Here is a 22,802-nt window from a genome sequence, read left to right as displayed (position 1 = left end):
TAGAGGTTTCCAAATAGGTGTGATGTACACATAGCGCCGATAGCTGCATGTCTCTTCATTATTTAAGTTAAGTTTTAGTCTTCTATGTCTTATCTGAAAACGAGCAAAAAGAAAAATAATAATTTCGGTAAGTGATAGCCACATACATATATGCATGGCCTCAACTACGGTATGCACCCTGTATGTATACATAAATACCTAGAAAGCGAAGTTTTCTCTTTGAAATAACTACTTTCTTCGGCGCCCTGTCAACTGATTTTACTACTCCGATTTACGATTTATTATTCCGATGTACTTCGTTGTAGTTTATCAAAAAGGTCGACAATTCGGGAAGTGTTTATATTTATAATGACAAATTATTTTCTTCCATCTTTTAAGCATTTTAACCCTTTTGAACCGGAAAACAACCAGCGGGAGCATAAGCCGGCCATTTGACCTGCTCTATCGACTCCTCCCATAATTTCGCCACAAAACTGTATCATCTTAGGACTTGGTGTAGGTATTATTTGGCCATCCCTCTGCTTTTTTCCTAAGGTTGTCATTTCATCATCGTGGCAATTGCTTAGGAGGATAACTTCTTTTGTATACAGCCATTTCGTGTACATTAGTCCAGAGCTGCTTGTATTACTGAGTCATATCGTCCGATATGTGAAGAAATGATGGGGGTTCGTTGAGCTTGAACAGTCTTTCGTGATAAGAAATTTTCATCAGGTATTGACCGAACCGTTACATTTTCAAATGTCGACACATAATTATTTTCACCACTTTCCGTTGATTGCGAATCATCATTTTCAGAAGAAGTATTATTTCCGTTATCTACGCTAGATTTTTCTGATAAGAAGCTTTCCTCTTCAGAGGGCTCGTAATTATCGTTACTGCCGTCTGAAAAATCGACGTCACCAAGGTCACCAGAATAGTCATACTCCATTAGCTGGGCCAATATAACCTCTTCATTAAATTTTCTCGACATATTTCAAGGATTTTCTAAATCAAAGCTGGTCTATGATTTAATATGTTTAACATTTCGAAAGGTTAGAGAATGTCGACAAGCTCTAAAGGGGACATATTTATACCAATAAATAAACCTAACGGGACATATAGATCACATAAATAAAAATAATCGAAATAAGACTTAGAAACTGAAATAATGCTACATTAATTAACTTACCCAATTAAGGTGATCCAATTCGAACTTAGTTTTAGTAAAATCTACTATTTTGCACTTATTTTCACAGAAAAAATCGAATAGTCACAAGAAAATAGAATTTGATTCAAGCACAGTCACATTTAGAAGCAAACTGAGCGGCGTCTGTTTACTATTTTAGCATAAAACAAAAAACACAGAACCGTTACCTGAACCTCACTATACCAGACAGGACAGTTTTTAATGAATTTTAATAGAAAATTTAGACTATAGTTATAAGAAAACGGGGACGTATGTGTCCCAATAGGTCAGAAAGGGTTAAACACGTTTTTTCTCAAATTTATTGTATGTCCTGTTATAAAATAGTTTTTCCGAAAATTTGAAAATTTATGTAAATATTTTTATAAAATTTTGTTTTTTTCACTTTCAGACGGTATAGTCGGACCCGGCACCATTACGTCACCGTGGCCACCGATGAGTGCCGGCCCGCCAGGAGCACTAGGGCCGGCAGACACAAATGGCAGTATGGTGGATAGTAAAAATTTGGATGTCGGCGATATGAGCGACGTAAGTAAAGCAACAACTTGTCTTCTATTTAAAATATTATTCAAGTATAAGCAGTTATCGGAAATTACTAGCGTCTTACGCTTAGAATCTCCATAGATTTATGAAGCATTACAAATATCAAATGTTCGTTGGTTTTTATTTTTAATTTTAATTGGCTAATTTCCAATGAAACTAATGGTTTTTCACAGAACTACTAAAAACTTAAACACTTAGTAATTCTAATACACCTGAAAATGTATTTTTTTTTTTTTTCAAGCTATCGCATTTTAACTACTCTCCAAATTGATTCCAGAGCTGCAATAAAATCTGCAGTGGCACTTAACTCAATTGAATTTCAACTCCATTTTGGTTGTTTAGACGTGCAACCGCAAACACAAATTTGCACAAATCAAAAACAAAAAACCACCGCTCACACGCACACTCACACACACATACATGCAAACATGTAAACATGTTTGAAAGCACTAAATTTGAAAGTGTAACTAAATAAGCGCGAAAACGTTAATGTAACAATAAACGCGTCTGTGTGGGTGTACTAGCAAAATAGTGAAATATAATAAATGGAATACTTGGGAAAAAAAAAACGAATACTAGAATTGCACGCAATACGAGTTAATTTTCAAATATGTCTGAAATTTCATTTGACCACAAATATGTTTGCAGTCAATTTCGAATATCAATCAAATTGTAATTTTGGCATGAATGCAAAACACACACACACACACACACGCATACTTGCTAAGTAGACACTTAACAGCAACACGCAATATTCTAAGAATGCATTTGTATGTGTTTGCCTATAAAGGTTGTCATATGCGTACGAGTATGTGTGTGCGTGCGCGTGTGGTGCAGACTCCTTCAAACATTATTAACTTCATCAATGTAATTTAATACCGTTGCTGCCAACAGCAACAGCACCAACAATAATAACAAAAGCAATAACGCAAAGCAACAAATGCAATGGATGACAATATTGTATTATATTACCGCAGTCGCTGCCATAACCGTACATTACAACTGCGCCAATGCCTCCTCTCCTTCTTCGTCCCTCTTCTCCTGCTCCTTCCTTGTAACACCGCTAGCGACAGCAATCGCCACAGCAACAGCAACAGTTGCCGAATATCAACGTCCAACCGTCCGAGCGCCAGATTCACAGTTTGGCATCTCTTTCGCTCTTGTGTTGTTGCTGATGCTGTTCATGGTGTTGGTTGGTCATGATGCTCATAAAACTCTAGCACACGCACGCATACATGTACAATTGCGTAGGTGTGAATTTACACGTGTACACGTGTTTGTGTGTGTGTGTGTGTGTGTATGTCGGTGGGTTTGCGATTACGCTCTGCTTTTGAACAGCTACTCAAATTGCTCATTAAAACTCATTGACAATTAAAGCCACTTGAATTTACGCTCGAGTGCCACACTTTTGTAGCTGTTGCTGTTGCTGTCAGCGAGCCGCTCTTCAATATTGCCGGTTGGGGTCATTAATGTAACGCCTTGCGTTGGCTTGGTGATGCACATTGCACAGTGGGCAATTTATTTAGCGTTTACTTATTTATTTATTTCTTACTAATTTATTTTTATTCGAAAATTTGTGGTCGGTTTTGAAGACAAATGTAAGAAAATGAGGCATCGACAACAAATCTGATCTTAAAAAGGCGATACTTGAAGAGTATAACCAAATAAGTTCAGAATATACAAAAAAAATTGTTTGGTTCTATGCCCCGTAGACTTCAAACTGTAGTTGATGATAAAGGATACTCAACAAAGCATGAAATGCCTTAAAATTTAAAAAATTAGAAATAAATAGTAGGTATTTTTTAAGTTGCATCATTTAAGCTGTGGAGTGAATTCTTTGTATGTTGTTGTTTTTCTTTTTTGCATTACAATGAAATGAGTGAACACTTTGTTAAGCATTTCCATGGTAGCCGCTTCTACATTCCCATGGCAGCCGAGTCTAAGTTACCGGAATGACTCGGGTTTTTCCCGACCAAGGGCTGCCGCTCTACTTACTAGACTTGTCTAGTGTACCGTACCCGTAACTTTTTAAAATTTTACATTGAAAAATGAAATAAAACAAAATAAATAAAATGTCTGCGTACTTTGTTTTCCCATTTTTTAGCAAAATATTATAAAATATAGAACAGTTTACAAAAAAATCGCATCTGTACCAAAAAAGGTGTGAGTAACTGTATATTGCAGAAAAGGCACACGATTTTTATTTTACAATCGGTTGCTATTTCGCGGTGCTACAAATCACTTGAAGTTTTCCATGTATTTCATATGACGGTAATATCGAAAATATTCCCTTTTCCTTTTTATGGACTTAATCGGCTGGCTAGTAAAATATAATTTATATTTTATATAATATTTAATAATATATAAATTATATTTTACTTAATAAATAATATTATAATTAAAATTTCATAGTTTCATCGTTTCTAAAGAAAAATATTGCTTGGCCAACAAAAGTATAACACTCTGGCATGCAAGCAGAACTCGACGCTCTGTGCGCCGGGTCGGTTAAATTTGGTCTTAAAATCAATATCAAAAAAACGAAATCAATTTAATGCTTCATGGCAAAGAAATTGAGGAAGTCGAAGATTTGACCTACCTTCTTCTTTTTTTACAGCATTACATCGCGGTGTGCGTAAAAACTTCCTTCACAAGACTTCTCTAAAGCGGTCTATCTTGAGCTTTTGCTTCATAGTTACGCATTCACAAATGCTTGAAATCGTTTTGCAGGGTGTCTATCCATCCGTTCCTCGGTCTGCTTTTAGCCTTTACATGCTTTAGCGTTCCTGTAATGGCTTTCTTCACGGCGCAGTCAGCAGGTAAACGGGTAACATGACCAAGCCATCTTATGTGCTGCGCTTTAACAAAACGCACAGTTGTCTCGTTCTGAGAGATATCATTAGGTAGGAGTTGTACCGGATTCTATAGGTACCATCATCCCTTCTTATTAGACCTAAAATATTTCTTAACATTTTTCTTTCCATGCTAGCAATCAGCTCGCAGTCAGCATCTTTAAGAGTCCATAGCTCACATCCACGTGTTAAGATTGGTCTTGTAGATAGTTAGCTTATTTTACCTACGTAGACAATGTAATATCTGCTGAGAATAGAGCGAGAAAGGGTAGTCAGAATAAATGAAGCAACTGGCGCATATGCTCAGCTGCGCCATATCTGGAACTCATCACAAGTATTCTTTCAAACAAAAATGAGACTATTTAAATCAAATTTCATATCAGTACTACTCTATGGATGCACGACCTGGCTTGTAACCGACCATCTAACCCGAAAAATGCAAAGTTTTGTAAACAGATGTCTCCTGCGTATTCTCAAGGTGTGTGGTGGCTCAACGTCATCTGCAATGACCAACCCTATAAAATTACGAAAGTGAATGTGGTTAGGACACACACTGCGAAAAGATGTAATGGAAACATGTCGACAAGCTCTTGAGTGGAACCCCCAAGGAGGCCTAAGACTATATGGAGAAGATCGCTGGAAAAAGAAGTAGATCAATGCAAGACATCGTGAAATGCACTAGAATTGCTAACCAAAACCAGGACCATGCAGAAATGCTTTATTGAGACCCTATGCTTTAATGGGAGATAAAGGAAATGATGAAGATGATGAATAAAATTATTAGTTTTTAGCTATTTGAATAAAAAAATTTCTTCTCTTGAAATATAAGAAGAACATCATGTGCCTTACCACACCAGTAAATTGCAACCGACCTTAATACGCTTTAGTCTCTTTTGTCAATCGCACATCACACCATCGCTTGAATTTGTGTGGAGAAATGTGAAGCACAATTAATATATTTTTTATTTGGTGTTAATTTTTTAATGTATTTTAATTTGTTTTCCACAAATATACAGACTCAAGACGCATTTATTAAAGGCAATGGCACTAGACCAACAACAACGTGTTGTGGAATGTTACGACAGAAGAAAATGGAAAAGAAAAAAAAGGGCGAACTGCGTTGAACAGCCGACATTTGAAGCTAAAAGCATACGACGGTAGTGCGAATGGAACGACTTTTCGCTACTTTATTTTGGGCTGGCGAAAGAAAAAAATAAATCAGCAGGACTACTGCTATCATCTTTAATACGAGTAGATACCCCAGGCCGTGCTTCAATTACTAATTATTATTGAAGGATGCCCTAGGCTTCGTTACTTTTCCGTTTTTATTGCTTAGATTCGATTTTTTGATGTTGAGTCAAATTGACATTTTTTATCAGGAACTTTAGGGTGTTAAAATAAAAATATGCATCCAAATGTGTGTAGAACTGAAAAATTTGAAATTAGAATTTCACTCTACAAAAATTTAACGATTCTAATGACTTCGGTGTCAGATGGAATATGAATGTTTTGAAAAAAATCATTAAATTGGTTACCTTTTATTCAAAAAGTATTCAAAATTTACGTCAATAAATAAAGAAAGGTTCAATTATTAATTCGTATTTAATCTTAAGTCTATTATTATGTGCCTACGTATTGTCACAATTTGTATGGCACTCGCCCACCGTGCAATGGGTTGTATGTGAGAAGAGCGAGAGCGCTTTTACCGCTGCCAGCATTCATATACAGTGAGTGCCACGAGGAATGGTACAGCTATTTTCTGTTCTTCGCAATGTTTTCATGGTTTACTTCTTTGAGGTGATTGCTCACAGAAATATATTTTATATTCTAATAAAGTCAGTATGAATTAAAATATAGCAAGAAGACTCAAAATTTAGAAAAACTCTATACAAGTACCTCAACCTTTCAATACGAGCTTTTAGTATTCCGATTTTTCTCCACATAAAAGCAATTACTTGGCTGTGGTTAGAGTCGTCGAGGGAAAACTCTAACCGAGAATAAAAAAATCACGTGCCCCTATAAAGCAATTTATTTCAACGGCTTCATCAACTTATAGAAGCAGAAACGTGTAAAAATGCGTAAAATTCTAACTTCAATAATAAATTTTCCTTCTTCGATTTTTGTATTACTTCCTTTGGACTGTTAAAACGCGTGCCCCTTAGTGGTTTTTTGACTCGATCAAACACGAAAAAATAGCAAGGAGCCTTACCAGATGAATTCGATGGCTGTTAGGTGGTATTTGTTTCGTTCTTGGTGAAAAATTCACGAATAAATAGGGCACCGTGCGACAATGTGTTACCATGGTACAAAGTTCACCAGTTGCTTTCCCACAACTCCTTCTTTCTTCTTTTTCGGCAATTTGGTTCACGTAAAAATCTCATAACGCTCAAATAACAGTTCTCATTTACTGTCTAACCATCTGGCAAGAATTCGTGGTTCATAATACCATTGTAATCCCTGACCATCGCTTTCTTTTTTAACTGAAAACGACTTTGTTTTTTTGGGTTTTGGTTCATTCGGAGCTCTCCACACACTCGCGTGATGTCTGGATGGCGTGTCGTATTCATAAACCTACGTCTCGTCTCGAGCAATGATGCATTTGTTGAATACTAAGTGAGACTCAAACTTGAAAATCATGCCTTCGGCGATAACAACGCGGTTCCTATTTTGCATGAAACTCCGTTCCTTTGGGACCAACTTTGCATCAAACAGCCAGTAAGACGCAAACACAAACAAATTAAATATAAGGATATTGGTCCTGAAGCGATCCATAAGCAATGTTCAAGTACTCTGCCAGCTCTGTGATGGTTAATTTGTGGTTATTGATCCACTTTTTATTCACTTTATAGATGTTTTCATCAGTTTTTGATGTTGACGGCCTGCCACTAACTTCCTCATCCGAACGATAGATGGACTCACGATCTCTTCTTAAGCGTTCATGTCACTCATAAATGGCTTTTTTCTTTAGAGTATCATTGTCGAAACAGTGTGCCAATATTTTTAAGACTTTCGCACGCAAAATTTAATAACTACAAACTCCATTTTTAATACTGCAAAAAAATCGAAAACACGTGCAGAGGTAGATTTACTCAAGATGGCGTAACTTTTACAAATGTCAAGCAATGACGATAAAATTTCGGTAAGAATGCTAATCATAGATGTGGCAAACTAACAAAAAACACAGAACTCAAATCAGTTAAATCAAAGCGTCACCTGGCGGTTGTTTCGGGAAATTTTTGAGTGATGAAAAGTTAATGAAACTTTTTGCCCACATAAAAAATTCTAAACAAATGTTGAGAAATTTCGTCTTTTTTTTAATAGCAAAAAACGCGCACTTTGCTCTGTACGATTCTCAGTAGCACTCACTGTGTATACGAACATAAGTGCAATGCTCAGTACTATGTATGCATGTGTGTGTGCGCTTGTACTTGTGTTTGTTTTTTTATATCATATATCCTTGCTACTCTTCATTAATGTCAAAAAAGGTTACCCAGCACTGGGTCCCACTCAATGTGTAAAGTGCACTTTTTCACTCGACCATTTTGCCTTTGTGACACTTTCTGCTGCGCTCAACAGCATTTTTCAAACACATTGTAAACAGGGAAATTTAAATTTGTATCTGTGTACGTTTATGTGCTTGATTTTTATATTTTTTCCACAATTAATAGTTTTCTTCTTTGTCTTTTTTTGTTTTTCCCACGCTTTGCAGGACGAAAAGGATCTCTCCTCTGCCGATGCGGAAGGCGTGTGGAGCCCCGACATCGAACAGAGTTTTCAAGAGGCTCTCTCCATATATCCGCCATGTGGACGACGGAAAATCATTCTATCCGATGAGGGTAAAATGTATGGTAAGTAAATAATTTGACAATTACATATACAGATGTACATAACTACACCGACAGGTGCATAAAAGGAATGGAAGGGAAGGGAATGGAATGTGGGGCTTATGTATGTATTTATGTATATACATATATACAGTGGTGGCCAAATCATATGCAGCTATTGGTCTATTATAGAATACTAACAATTTTTTTTAGTAAAAATTATTTTTAGAAAAATGTTTTTTTTTAGTAAATTTTGTTTAATAAAATTTTTGTTTAATTAAATTTTGTTTAGTGAAATCTTTTGTTGTGATTTTTTTAGGAAAATTTTTTTAGTAAATTTTTCTTAATAAAAATTTTTTTGAAAATTTTTTTTTAGTATAATTTTTTTTAATAAATTTTTTTTTTTTTGGAATGTTAATTCAAATTAAATTTATTTTAGTTTAATAGGCGTACCTTTATTTAATATTTTCAAAAAAAATTGTTTAGTGAATTTATTTTAATAAAATTTTATTTTTAGTTAATTTTTTTTAATAACATCTTTTGTCGTTAGGCAGCTGCAGTATATGGACAGACAAGCAATAGAGCGCGTAAAGGGTCAAAATAAAGATTTCCATTACTCAAAATTATTATTTTTTTAATTTATTAATTTAGTAAAAGCGTAATAAATTTCTTTTATTTAGTAAAAATGTTATTCAAAAACAATATTAGATGATAAATTTTGCGCCACCTTGAAGAAAGCAAAAACTCATTTTTTTGATTTGTAAAAAAGTTATTCAAAAACAAAATTTGATGTTATTTTTACGCCATCTTGAAGAAAGAAATAAATCAATTTTTTTTGTTTAGTAAAAAAGTTATTCAAAAACGAAATTGGATGATTAATTTTGCGCCACCATCAAGAAAGAAATAACTAAATTTTTTTATTTCGCAAGAAAGTTATACAAAAAAAATATAATGATTAATTTTGCGCCACCTTTAAGAAAGAAGTAAATCAATTTTTTTTATTTAGTAAGAAAGTTATTCACAAACAAAAGTGGATGATTAATTTTGTGCCACCTTGGAGTATGAAATAACTCAATTTTTTTATTTAGTAAGAAAGTTATTCAAAAACGAAATTAGATGATTAATTTTGTGCCACCTTGAAGAAAGCAATAATTCATTTTTTTTTACTTTGTAAAAAAATTATTCAAACACAATATTGGATGTTTAGTTTTGCGCCACCTTGAAGGAAGAAATGACTCAATTTTTTTACTTAACAAGAAAGTTATTCCAAAAAACAAAATTGGATAATTAATTTTACGCCCCCTTTAAGACAGAAATAACTCAATTTTTTTATTTAGTACGAAAGTAATTAAAAAAATAAGTGGATGATTAATTTTGTGCCACTTTGAAGAAACAAATAGTTCAATTTTTCCCATAACAACTCAAAAAATACTTGGACAAAACAAATGCAAATTTTTGAAAACAAAATGAAAATTATTTTAAACTAAAACCTTGTAGCAAAACCGTAGTTTTTCATCACTGCTGCACATTGCCTTGCCACTGATGCAATTAAATTATCGATGGTTTTTATTAGAACTGATTGCCAAATCTCCTGAAGTCTATTGAAGCAATTATTACCACTTCTCATGCCATCTATCCACCTATTAACCAACTTTCAAAAGTGCTCAACCGAGGACTGTGGCGGCCATTCCATTCCACTGACAGTTTTGAAATTTTTTTATTTAGTAAGAAAGTTATTCAAAAATTAAAGGGGATGATTAATTATGCGCCACCATGAAGAAAGAAATAACTAAATTTTTTTATTTAGCAACAAAGTTTTTAAAAAAATCGAAATTTGAAATTTTTGGCGCTAAGCCAAGACTTAACAGATTTATCCTGTTGGTAGGCCCAATCCAACGACATTTTCCCTTCCGCATTTGGCAGCATAACAGTCTCTAAAAACAGTTTGTACTGGTATTCGAAGATAGTTCCACTAATTTTATATAATGGCCCAACTTCGTTCCCCGATACTATTCTACTACCTCCTCCACCGCGCGGCTCATATCGCTGGCATGCTGGCTTTATAAGCCTAATTGAAACTTCAATATTCCCCACCTTACAAAAGATGCTATTTACTTATCAGCTTTCTTAAAAGAGTTATCCCCATTTTTGTTTTTTTTTTATTTTTTTATTCACACTTTCAACTAAAATTTATCTAATTGAATTACAGCGAAATTCAACCACTTCACTATCGTATAACGGCTCATTGACTGTTATGAAAGTATTAAAAATTTGAGTGTCTTTCTGACCATTTAGCCAACATAATTGGCACTTCAAATCATCAGCAACCACAAGAGAAAAACAAAACTGTTGAACAGTTAAACTCTTTTCAGCATCGAGAAGAAGGAAAACTGAACGCCACAATTGCAAAACGATGACAATGCGCGATAATCCACTTAAAAGCAATTATAAGCGCTTTTTTTCTGTCATAATCCACAATTAACTACGCCACTTACAGACACTTCATTTTTTCTTAAAAATTGCCAATTTTCCAGCACGTTCCGCGAATAAATGCAGAAAAAAGACTCACAGCAAAACAAAAATAACAATGATGCTCAAATAAATTTTAAACCAAAACAAAAAACACAAATCTGCAAAGCAACTATTACGACTGTGGCTCAATAAAAAAACGCAGTGATCTGCCAAATGTGGGAAGCATAAAGTGAGCATAAATGCGATTACAGCACATTTCCTCTTCTTTACTTATGTACTTATTTATGTGTGTGTGTGTGTATATGTATACGTATACTGAGAAATGCATGATAACTGACTACGCTTGTACTTTTAGGCAGTTACATATTTACACCTTCCGCCTACTGTATTTAATGGAGTGGCTGGAGCGTTAAAAACGTTAAAACCTAGGATGTCTTAGGGACTAGATGAAATTAAATTATCTTTGCGAAAATGTGTTGTGAATAACATAAATAATAATCTCTACCTATTTAAAAGTTGTGCATTTGATTTTTAAATAGCAAAAATTTATGATTGCAATAACTTATGTGCTATAATGCAAATAACGTTGTAGAATTTATTGTTTTTGTAACAGAAGTGGAAGCAAATGAAAAAATAAATAGATTATGGATAATTAAATGTTAAAAAAAAAATATTATGTAAACTATTCGTTTATTTAAATAATTAGCATACAAAAAAAAATAAAAAATTGTTTTCTGTTATTATAGCATAAAAGTAAAATCGAATTAATTATTAAAAACAAAAAAATTATGACTATTTAAAAGAAAAAAATGAATTAACAAAAAAATTTGTCTATTGAAAAATTTACATTTTTTCAAATATCAACTTTAATTTCACTGATGTTAATTATAGGCGCTACATTTAGACAGCTGTCGTCGTTGCACTGTAGGCATGCTACACTGCAGTATAATCCACTTTTTCGGCATCCGCATGCAGCTCCACATCCTTTTTTGCAATTGCAAAATAACATTTTTAATAAATTTTCCGGAGCAGGTAATTGATTCGTAAATATTGGATGATAGGTATTATTGGAATAGTTCCATCCCCAATTTTCGATGATTAAATCATTCCCTAACCACATCTGGATTTGTAGCTAAACCCGTTTTAAGTGTTTAAATGCTGCATCAGATGTGGGAGGTAACGAAGATAAAAGAACACTTGTGTCTTTGCCAGTTGCTTTGATGAAGGAATTGAACCTGAATGTATTCAAATCTGCCATTTTTGCCGAAGCACCATACAGTCCCAAAATACATGTAATACCAGCTTGAAATATATTATTTGCATCTTCATGTACATTTTTAAATACTGCTGCTGAGTCATGTAGATCATTCCGCTTCTCAAAATTTTTGATAAACTTAATTTTTCCTTTGTTGTAAAACGCAGAAGTAGTATCACAGCCCGTGAAAGCATGTAAAAATAGAACATGTTCTTTACATGCTGGTAGAGATTTTTCTAAACTTTTCGATGAAAATATTTGTTGGTTAACTTTGCCTCGGGATGGTTTTAAAAAATATATTTCACGATCAGTAGGCGCCAATGCCGTTAACACAACCAAGACGTCAATGTCTTCAGAAATTAGAACAATATTTTATCTTGAGCGATTTTTAACGGCATATTTTCATCAAATTCAATATCTGTACTTATATTTTTTAGTGCGCGACGATTCCTTTCAGCAGATTTAATACCGTCCTTCTTATATCCATCAAATACCACGTATGCGTTATTATAATTATTCCTCAAATATCTTACGTAATGTTCGCATATCATTTTGAATGTTTCATTTAATTGCCATTTGCAACGATACATGCCTCCATCAATAACATAATGAACATTTTCTAAGCTTTTCAAATTAATCTGAATTTCTGGGAATGATTCGTAGAAAGTTGATTTTTTTGTCTTTCGCATTTGGCCATCTTCAAACAGAGCAAGTGGATATGGTGCCAGTTCATAATTCATATAAGTTTTTAGTTCATCATCTGTTTTTTTCAACACACAAATACGTTGAAACAGCAACAATGGATCAACAGGAATAACATTGTTATGAAATTTTATTTTATTATTTTTAGCCAATGGAGAATTTATTTTATCTTTCCTTAAAAAATTCAATTCGCGTACATTTTTCCCTTCGATTTTCTTCATAACTTTTAAACCGTCTTCAAAAGCATTGTAACAATTTATACTTTTATCACCGGTAATTCCAGTGGCAATTGACATAATTGCATCTGTATCAGGAAAAGGTCTACCAATCTTTTTACATCGATACCATCCCTTTCTATTCTAGCATCTGTAGAGTCACTGTGTTGATGACTTTTATTGAAAGATATGTCACAAAAATTTTCTATGCTTTGAATAATATCTTTACTATAAATAACTCCTCTGATCCATTTATAAACTACACTTTCAGTGGCACCTCGTTTAAAAGGACCCCCTTCGACGCTCATTCCTTTCATTAAAGTCTGCTCAATAGTCTGATCACTTGCAATACCAGAAAAAAAAATATCTGATCGCCTAGATGTGAAATATCCTGTTGTATATTTTTCGAACTCTGCTGGATCCATTATATACTGTAATTCCTTCATATCTTGCAGATAAATTTGTGCAGCCTTCGCATAGGGAAAATGTCCTGATGCGTGGAATAATGGAATCATCAGCTCAATACTATGTAGATGTAAATTCCAATCCCCCATACGGTCGGCAGCAATGAAGTCTTTCAATATTGTTACCATTCGAAAATACGTAATCCATAGTTTTGATGTTTTATTTTTATTTTCAAGCTCAACTAACTTATCTTCAAAAATTCTACTTAGCATTTGAAATCCTTGGTTTTCTGTACTTTCATTGTAATTGAACATTTCAAAAAACATCGATATTTGTTCGTCATTCAATACATTTAAAAAATCCGCATTATTCTCCTTAAGATCTTCAAAAATTAATTGTGCTAAAGCTTGCTGCAATAAGGTATGAGCACGTACTGCTCTAGCATAGGCACGTCCTGACGTTATGTGATCAATCGTATTTTCTGCATAAATGGTAGAAAGAACTTCTTTTATCCCACTTCCAGCCATAATATAGCCAATAGATCCCATGTAAAACATTAGAGTATGAAACGAGCCTAATCTGAATACAACTAATATTTCATCTGATAAACACACAGCAGAAGCTGCCGTTCCCCTCTTCCACTCGGTAAAAAAACAATTGTTCGTGAAACTGGCGTCAGAAATATGCGAGGTTTTCAAGTTGCTCCGATAACTAAACACTTTTGCAAAATTTTGGAAGTTTTAAATAAAATCCCAAAATTTTCACTATTACGTATTCACAACATTCGCTCAACACGTGTCACTTATAACTGATTTAGCCAGAACAAATTCATAGCACGCCGCAGCTGCCGTTCCCCTCTTCAAGTTTGACTACCTGCTCAAGGTCTCTTCGACCCGTCAAATAAAATGGAACGTTGGGAAGATGTTTGTCTTTATCTATTTAAGTAAAATTTAACGTAGAACTAAAAAAAAAAATTTTCCAACTCAATATTATGCTCCAATATATTAATTTTTCATATTTTTTTGTTTAAACAATGAAAAAATTAATTGCACAATATAATATTGGTAGAAGTTACAATTTAGAGCATACAAAAGAAAATCCTGTTGGTTACATGGCAATTCATTCAGTCCCTACGAGATCCGAGGTCAAAACCCCTGGGCACTCCACTAATTCATGCAGTGGTTCTGAGCTCACTTCACTGCACAGCCGATATCAGTGCCCAGTCGTGCTTAGTGTAAGCTGGGATTTTTGCGACCGCGCATATTTGTATGTATGTACAAGAAACCGGCAATTTCAACCGCCTACACAAAACATGTCTAAGCTATTCTGTATGGCGCGTTGGAAAGAAAACATACAAATACAAAAACAGCAATAAAAAATTGAAAAAAAGTTAGATAAAGGAGCATTCCATGGTTCGTACGGGACAGATCGTACGAATTTTTACAGTTTACAACCTTAATTATAGATAAACCATCATTTTTTAAAACGAGTTATTTAGTGCACTAATACTGTGTGGTAGTTTTCTAAACGAAACCTATAAACGTGCTTTAAAATATTCGCATGTCTTTGCAAAATCAAAAAAAAATTATATGTTCGTACGGGACAGCTCCAGTCTACCACTACTCTGAGTTATAGTGAATTAAGTGAAATTTCAGCGAAACTAATAATATTAACAAGAAAACGAAAATGACATTTGATTGTGATTGTATTAGAGTTTATTAACGCAACAAAAACATTTAAAACATATTTAGTTTAAATGACTTATAGTGTAAAAATGAAAATGTTCGTACGGGACAAATTGTGTTCGTACGGGACGCGTACGAAATTCAGCTCTTAAATTTTGATTTTAACGTTCTTTAAAGGGAAAATTTGATGCTGTTGTTATCTTGAGCATGGCTTTAACATGTAACTTCGCGCCCATTTGCTAATATTTCGTGAAATTTGGATATTCCGGGTATAGGCTTGGTCGATTCCCAGGGACGAACATCCCGAATTTTGTTAACTATTTCGGATATAGCTGTTGAAGGAACTAATGTGGCAGCAACTTTTGCGAAATCATTCGCGTTTTGGATTACAGTATTGCTTCCTTGGCTACGGGCTTTTTGATTAACAAGTCTTTTTATAATATATTGCCACCGACTCCGTCTACAACTCCCTTACCATGGGAAGTGGTAAAATACTTCCATTCAAATTGTTTGCTATATCTTTCAGAGAGTTATACCAATAACGAGACCATATAACGATTTTTGAATTCAGAAGAAGGGTCATCACTCCATATAACTTCTTTAATTCTTTCGCCATGATCTGCTGCAAAAATTTTATCATACAAATATGTCACGAAGGCGAATATACTGTGTTTATCTTTTTGCTTTGTATCACAGCATATCACAAAAGTTTTACATTGTGCCATGAAAAATGAAGCAGCGGTAAAAAGAGTAACACTTTCCCTGCTCCATAAAGCTGACTGCACCTCGTTTTGATATGCGCAAGAATAAGACATAGCAAAATCAAAAAAAAAATCGTTCACCATTTTGGTGGTTTCCTCATCGTTAATTGGTTCATTTATAGATTTATTCCTAACGTTATCAATACTAAGTCCAAGTTTTTTTGCCACACCCGCTACAACAGCCTTTTTTTAGTGGGTGAACTGTGTAGACTTCGCATACATTTCTGTACAGCCTTAGCATATGTTTGCTTACATTTGTATGGAAAACATTCAGATTCGCAATCACCAACAATATTTGAACCAGCCTCCCTGTCTTGGGTTTGGATCAACTTTTTGGCTCTTTGGACTCTCTTTTTTTCTTTTTCGTACTTCTTCCTCTTCTGTATTTCTTCCTGGGTCATGGCTTCAGTTTTTCTTTTCCTCCACTGTTTCACTCTTTCTTTTTCGTTGTTTTTGAAATCTGGACCTTTTTTCGTTTCTCGTCTCTCCATTTTTTATAACGTGACACGCTATGGTTGTTATTATTTTCACTAATTTTCTCTATTTTTTAGTTAAAAGAAAAACTTATATGCCGTGTTCGTACGGGACAAAATTTAATGACTGAATATTGAACTTATTTGCGATGCAAACCGAAATCAATGCTTTACAAGTAAAAAGAGCACTAGTAGTTTGCTTTAAATGTAAAGTAATCGAAACAAATAAGTTACTCGGATGAGCACAAAAATAACTGTCAGTGTTAAGTGCGTTCGTACGGGACATCATCGAACCATTTTTTTAAAAGAGCATATCTGCGTTGTTCATAAATAAACTTTTTTTTTAATATTACGTTTCAAAACGTAAAAGTTTGTTCTTTTAACACCAATTATTAGTTTCACGCTATATGTCACACATAATGAGAACTAAGCGCTTAAACTTGACCAAATTTCGGTAGAAGAAAATAAAATGTTTATGAGTTGTTTTTGTTGTAAAAAAAGATACTTCAAACTGAGGTCAAGTAAAAGGTCGATGTTTATAATGAAGATTGATATATTTTAAATACATTAGCACTAATATAATCATCCGGAAATGCAATTTGTTCGGCGGTCGAAATTTACCATTTTCCATGGAATGCTCCTAAAATGAAAAAAAATGAAATAAAATAAGATTTAATTTAGTTAAATAAAAAATAGAAATAAAAAAGTTAGGTAAAATAAAATAAAATCTAATAAAATAAAATAAGGTAAAAAAAAATGAAAAATTTGGTTAAATTAAAAGTAATAAATTAAAAAAAATGAAATAATATATTATACAAAAATAAATAAATTGGAACTATATAAAATAAAGTAAAATAAAATAAGATTTAATTAATAAATAAAATAAGATAAAATTAAAAAGAATGAAATAAAATTTAGTTCAATTTATTTAAATAAAACGAAAATAAGAAGAAAATAGAGTAAAAAAGATGAAATAAAATAAGATTTAATTGAATTAAATAAAAAATGGAAATAAAAAAGTTAAGTAAAATAAAATAAAATAAAGTAAAATAAAATGAATCTGTCTGAAATTGCCAAATTGGGTATTAATTACTCCATCCGAAAGATGATCGAACAAATGCTCCAAAATAGAATAATCACTTCAGAGCTTGGGTTAAGCCGCATGAGAATGTACGCCGTCAAAGGCACTCCTCAAGGCGGAGTACTTTCACCCCTTCTCTGGAATCTCGCTTTAAACAGTTTGCTTCGAAATCTCGAAAAAGCAGGCTGCAAGGTCGTAGCCTATGCAGATGATATTGCTCTCTGCGTGTCAGGCAAACACCTGAATACCCTCACTGAGCTCATGCAACGCTCAATCAATACTCTGTCAAAATGGTGCACCGAATGCGGACTAAATGCGAATCCAGCAAAGACAGATCTTGTTCTCTTCAATAGGAAACAACAATCTCCTCCACTGCAAACAATAACTTTAAAAGGGGAATCACTGCTCCTATCTGATTCAGCTAAATATCTAGGGGTTATTCTAGATAGGAAGTTGAGTTGGAAATTGAACATCGAAAACAGATGTAAAAAAGCTTTCATAGCTCTTTATACTTGTAAGAAAGCTATAGGCAAAACCTGGGGTTTTTCACCTCGGATCATTTATTGGATATATACCTCGATCATCAAACCGACACTCTTCTACGGTGTGGTTGTATGGTGGACAGCACTCGAAAACCGGTGTAGAGTAGCCACAATTGATCGAGTTCAAAGAACAACCTGCCTCCTGATAACAGGATGCTTAAGTACAACACCTACTAAGGCTCTAAAAGCACCGACACGCATGAATGCTATATCGAAATGGAATAAGTATCTTGGCCATTCGGCCATACTGAACAGGAACACTGTTATCTCTTCCGACATAGACTATCATGTAAGTCTTCCATCACCACCCTTGCTATTCTCCTGTTCACTCCCAACTAGGGAAGAATGGAAGGCAAATCTAACCGAAATCAATGGCCCTCTGACTATATATACAGATGGTTCAAAACAAGACGGCAAAGTGGGATTTGGAATCGTTTCCAATTCCCCTCACATCAATTTATCTGGATACCGGGTCACAGTGGATTCGAAGGTAACTGCAAAGCTGATGAGCTCGCAAGAGCTGGAGCTGCGCAATCAAATGTTAGTAACTTACCCACAATCCACATTCCGCTCTCAACATGTAAATTGCTCATTGATCGAGAATTTCACAGCATTGCTGATCGGAGGTGGCGAGTGGAAACTACTTGCGTTACGACCAGACAAATCTGGCCATCCTACAATCTGAAACAGACAAAAACCCTTATAAGTCTTTCGAAACACGAACTAAGGCATATAATATCTCTTATCACCGGCCACTGCCTGTTGGGCACTCACGCACGTCGGCTCGGGGTTCCTCAAAACGACCTGTGGAGATACTGCGAGGACGAAGATGAGGAAGTATCGAGCAGACATTTGCTGTGCAGTTGTCCCGGTCTAGCCAGAAGTCGACTCGCTCTTCTTGGCTCTCCAACAATTGACAATCTTTCAGTACTCTCGAACCTGAAAATCGAATCTTTCATCAAATTCTCGAAACGAATTAATATCTTTGACCAAAATCCACAATAAAAATCTCGGCTAGGTGGGGAAATCATATAACATAATGAGCTCTAGGGCAACACAACGGACCCAACTTGCGGACTATGTGGCACTCCGATGCGGGGTCACCCTTAAACCAACCAACCAACCAAAATAAAATGAAAACAATTAAATTAAATTAAATGTAATAAATTAAAAAAATGGAATAATATAAAAAATAAATAAACTATACAAATAAAGGGAAATGAGGTGAAATGAAATAAGATCATTTAAAATAAAATGAAATAGAGTAAAATATTTTGAATTAAAATAAAAATCAGATAAAATTAAAAGGAATTAAATAAAATAAAATATAATAAAATTTAATTTAATTTAATAAAATAAAATTAAAATAATAAGTAATTTGTAGAGAGCGTCTTGATGTCCTTTCTCAATTGGAGGAAGCCGACAGCAAGCTGCAAATAGTTTTTTTTGAGGAGCTTAAAAATAAAAAACAAAAATTTATTAAGGTAAGAATTTATTAAAATAAAAAGTAAGATAAAATTAAAAAGAATGAAATAAAATAAAATATAATAAAAATTAATTTAATTTAATAAAATAAAATAAAAATGAGAAGTAATTTCTAGAGTACGTCTTGATGTCCTTTCTCAATACGACGAAGCGACTCCGAGCGGCAAATATGATAGGTTTTTTTTTTCTTTTGAGGAGCTTTTCATGACAGAAACACACTCGGAGGTTTGTCATTGCGTGCCGAGGGGCGACCGCTATTAGAAACAAATTTTCTTTCATTTTGCTATTTCATGCACAGAGATTCCAACCTATGCACTCCCGAATGTTACGTCACGCACCAACCCATTTGCCTACGTCAGCCGCGGCAGATAACTTCTTCCAATAAAATCACAACTAGAATACAGTCCAGATACATTTCCAATAATAAAATGTAGAAATTTTACTAAGTGATTTTTTAAACTAATTTTCATTCAAAATACAACATAGCATTGCATAGCGTAACATAACTAAGCATAACATAGCATAACATATATTAACTAAATATAACATAGCATAACGTAAAACAACATAACAAAAAATAGCAAAACATAAGATAACTCAGCTTAACTAGTCATAAAATAGCATTACATAACTTTACATAGCACGGCATAACAAAAGTAGAAATAACTTGGGAACAAAATTCAAATTAAATTAAGTCACACGCCGCACATGGCACAACATAACATTGCACAACATAACATAGCGTAACATAGCATAATGCAATGGTAATGGTAAAGGTTGTACGGATTAGGCTAAGGCCTTTATGCACTGCGACCAGATTGATCTAATTGCTTAATTATAATTATTTAATATACCGAGTAATCGAACCAGCTCCTTGAGAGGAAGTAATTGTAGGTATTCTTCCTATAGCAGGTACGGGCTCAGGATAACAAAAATAACAAAACATAACATAACTCAGTTCAACAAATCATAAAAATGGCATTACATAACTTGACATAACACAACATAACAAAACAAGAAATAACCTAGAAATAAAATTAAAAAGTTAAATCAAGTCACACGCCACACATTTCACAACATATCATTGCATGACATAACATAGCAAAACATAACATAACTCAGTCCAACAAATCATAAAAATAACATTACATAACTTTACATAACATAACATAACAAAACAAGAAATAACTTAGAAATAAAATGAAAAAGTTAAATTAAGTCACTCACATAACATTGCGCAATATAACATTGCATGACATAACATAGCATAACATAACATAGCGTGACATAACATAGCATAACATAATACAACATAGCATAACTATAAAAATAACATTAAAGAACTCTACATAGCACAGCATAACACAACATAACAAAATAAGAAATAACTTAAAAAGAAAATTAAAAACTTAAATCAAGTTACATGTCAGAGTCACGAAAATTTACAATAATTTGAGAAAAGAAATATCATACTTTGCGATAATGAACACGCCTACATTGCATAGAGACATATTTAAAAAAATTTAAATTTATTGAATTTCATAGTTACATCACTGGTATAAAAATAAGCAAGTAAAATAAAATTAAAAAAATAATCCCTAAATTTTCTAATAGCAACAGCTCCCAACGTGTGAGGTAAATGCACTTGTACATAGGTATGTGCACATGTATGTGTGCATGTATTTCCTTAATAAATCGCTTTTAGTAGTTACACCTTAAACCCCTGGCTAAAGTCATGCAACAAACGCGCGTCGTCGACTACCAACTGTCAATGCAAGCCTAAATGCAAAGATTCCTATCGCACTGACGGCTGCACTTACCTCTGTCTACACACACACACACACACAAACAAACATGGCTACCTACGTAGCGCAATCCCATTCAGCCTGAGAGTACTTACGCATACATAAACATGCATTTATTGTATCAGCAAGCCACACACACACATACATTCATATGTATTCCTGATAAAGATTTGTACGACACAGTCGTTCATTCATAAAAATTTTCTGCTAAATTCAATACGCGATAAAATAAAATATAGAAAAATTATTGAAATTATCAATTTAGTTGCAGATTTACGCTTTTTAGTTACGCCTTAAATCGGCCGTTAAGCGCTGCGCCCAGCTATCGGACAACGTTTCATATGAATGGATGTGCGTTGAAATGTGTGCGCCCGCAACAACTGCCCAGTTTAATTCGCATATACTTCGGCCGTGTGCATTTATCTATATGTGTATATGTATGCATGTATGTGTTGCATGTGTTTTTGCCGAGATATATCTGCTGCCTGTTGAACTCGCCTCAAATCGCAGACAACTTCGCAACTTGACACCCACACATTTCCTTTCTAATACTTCTTGCTTATTATGTTTTCGTTTTTTTTATTATTTTTGTGTTTTTCCCATATTCTTTTTCTCAGCTATTTCGCGCGTTTCTCGTCTTTCACTATCGCTGTTAATGTCGCTGTCGCGTTGCTTTGATTGCACTCGTACTACCATACAAAAGTATTGAATTGCATTTTATGTGTGTGTGCGTGTATGTGTGTGTGTAAGGTATCATGAATTTCTTTGCATTTTTGTTATCTCATTCATTATCCAAGAATTGTTGGGGGAGCAAAAAATTTAGTAAAGCAGAAAAATTACGGAAAAATGTATAGAGCAACAGTTCCTGTTTTTATTTTGCAGTCAATGTTGCTATTTTGCATATACAGATCGACGAACTGTGGGCAATTTGCCCACTGTGGATATTTAAATTTTATTTTATTATACAAAATTAGTATTTTTTGTTTCTTTTTCGCGGATTAGGATGTTTAAAATGCCTAATGCATCATCAAGGCTGTCGTCAAAGCAGTGCTAAGTCATGGGACTAAAAAACTCCCCCACGGTTGGAACCGTCGCCCAACCTGGAACTGCTTTCGCATTGTTTCAGAGTGATGTTCCATCTTCCTCATTACAAAATCTATGCCTGTGTGCCTGCGTTCAGGTCCCACTTTTTCATCCAGAGTATACTTTCGGCGAACCCACTGATGTTTTCTCACGTTTCCTGGCTGCTTAGCACCTCTTCGATTACATTTTTGGTGGTTCTATGAGCTACTGCATTCTCCAGCGTTCGAAATTATTGTTCCCAACGCGTGCAAAAGTGTGTTCAGCATCATCTTCAGCTGCATCACCGTATATGCATGTAGACTCTACATACATTGTAGAGTGTTCGCTTTTACTTATTTTGAACAGGTATTTCTACAGGTATTTCTACAGGTATTTCTACAGGTATTTCTAGCAACACCTTTCATTAGCCTAGCCGTCCATCTGCCGCATGCTTCGTTTC

General features: G+C 34.1%; 1 protein-coding gene across 2 annotated transcripts in view; it reads left to right on the top strand.

The window, feature by feature from the left end:
- The window catches only part of LOC129237033 (protein scalloped), a 189,709-nt gene that overhangs the window by 101,655 nt on the left and 65,252 nt on the right, over nucleotides 1-22,802 (top strand). For both annotated transcript variants that reach the window (XM_054871403.1, XM_054871404.1), the window contains exons 3-4: nucleotides 1,575-1,711; nucleotides 8,285-8,423. In XM_054871403.1, the coding sequence (XP_054727378.1) occupies nucleotides 1,575-1,711; nucleotides 8,285-8,423 (276 nt within the window). The remainder of the gene's footprint in view (nucleotides 1-1,574; nucleotides 1,712-8,284; nucleotides 8,424-22,802) is intronic.

The sequence above is a fragment of the Anastrepha obliqua genome, chromosome 2, assembly GCF_027943255.1.
Source record: "Anastrepha obliqua isolate idAnaObli1 chromosome 2, idAnaObli1_1.0, whole genome shotgun sequence".
Taxonomy (NCBI): domain Eukaryota; kingdom Metazoa; phylum Arthropoda; class Insecta; order Diptera; family Tephritidae; genus Anastrepha; species Anastrepha obliqua.
The sequence above is the reverse complement of the archived record's forward strand: the minus strand, read 5'-3'. Positions and strand labels throughout refer to the sequence as shown.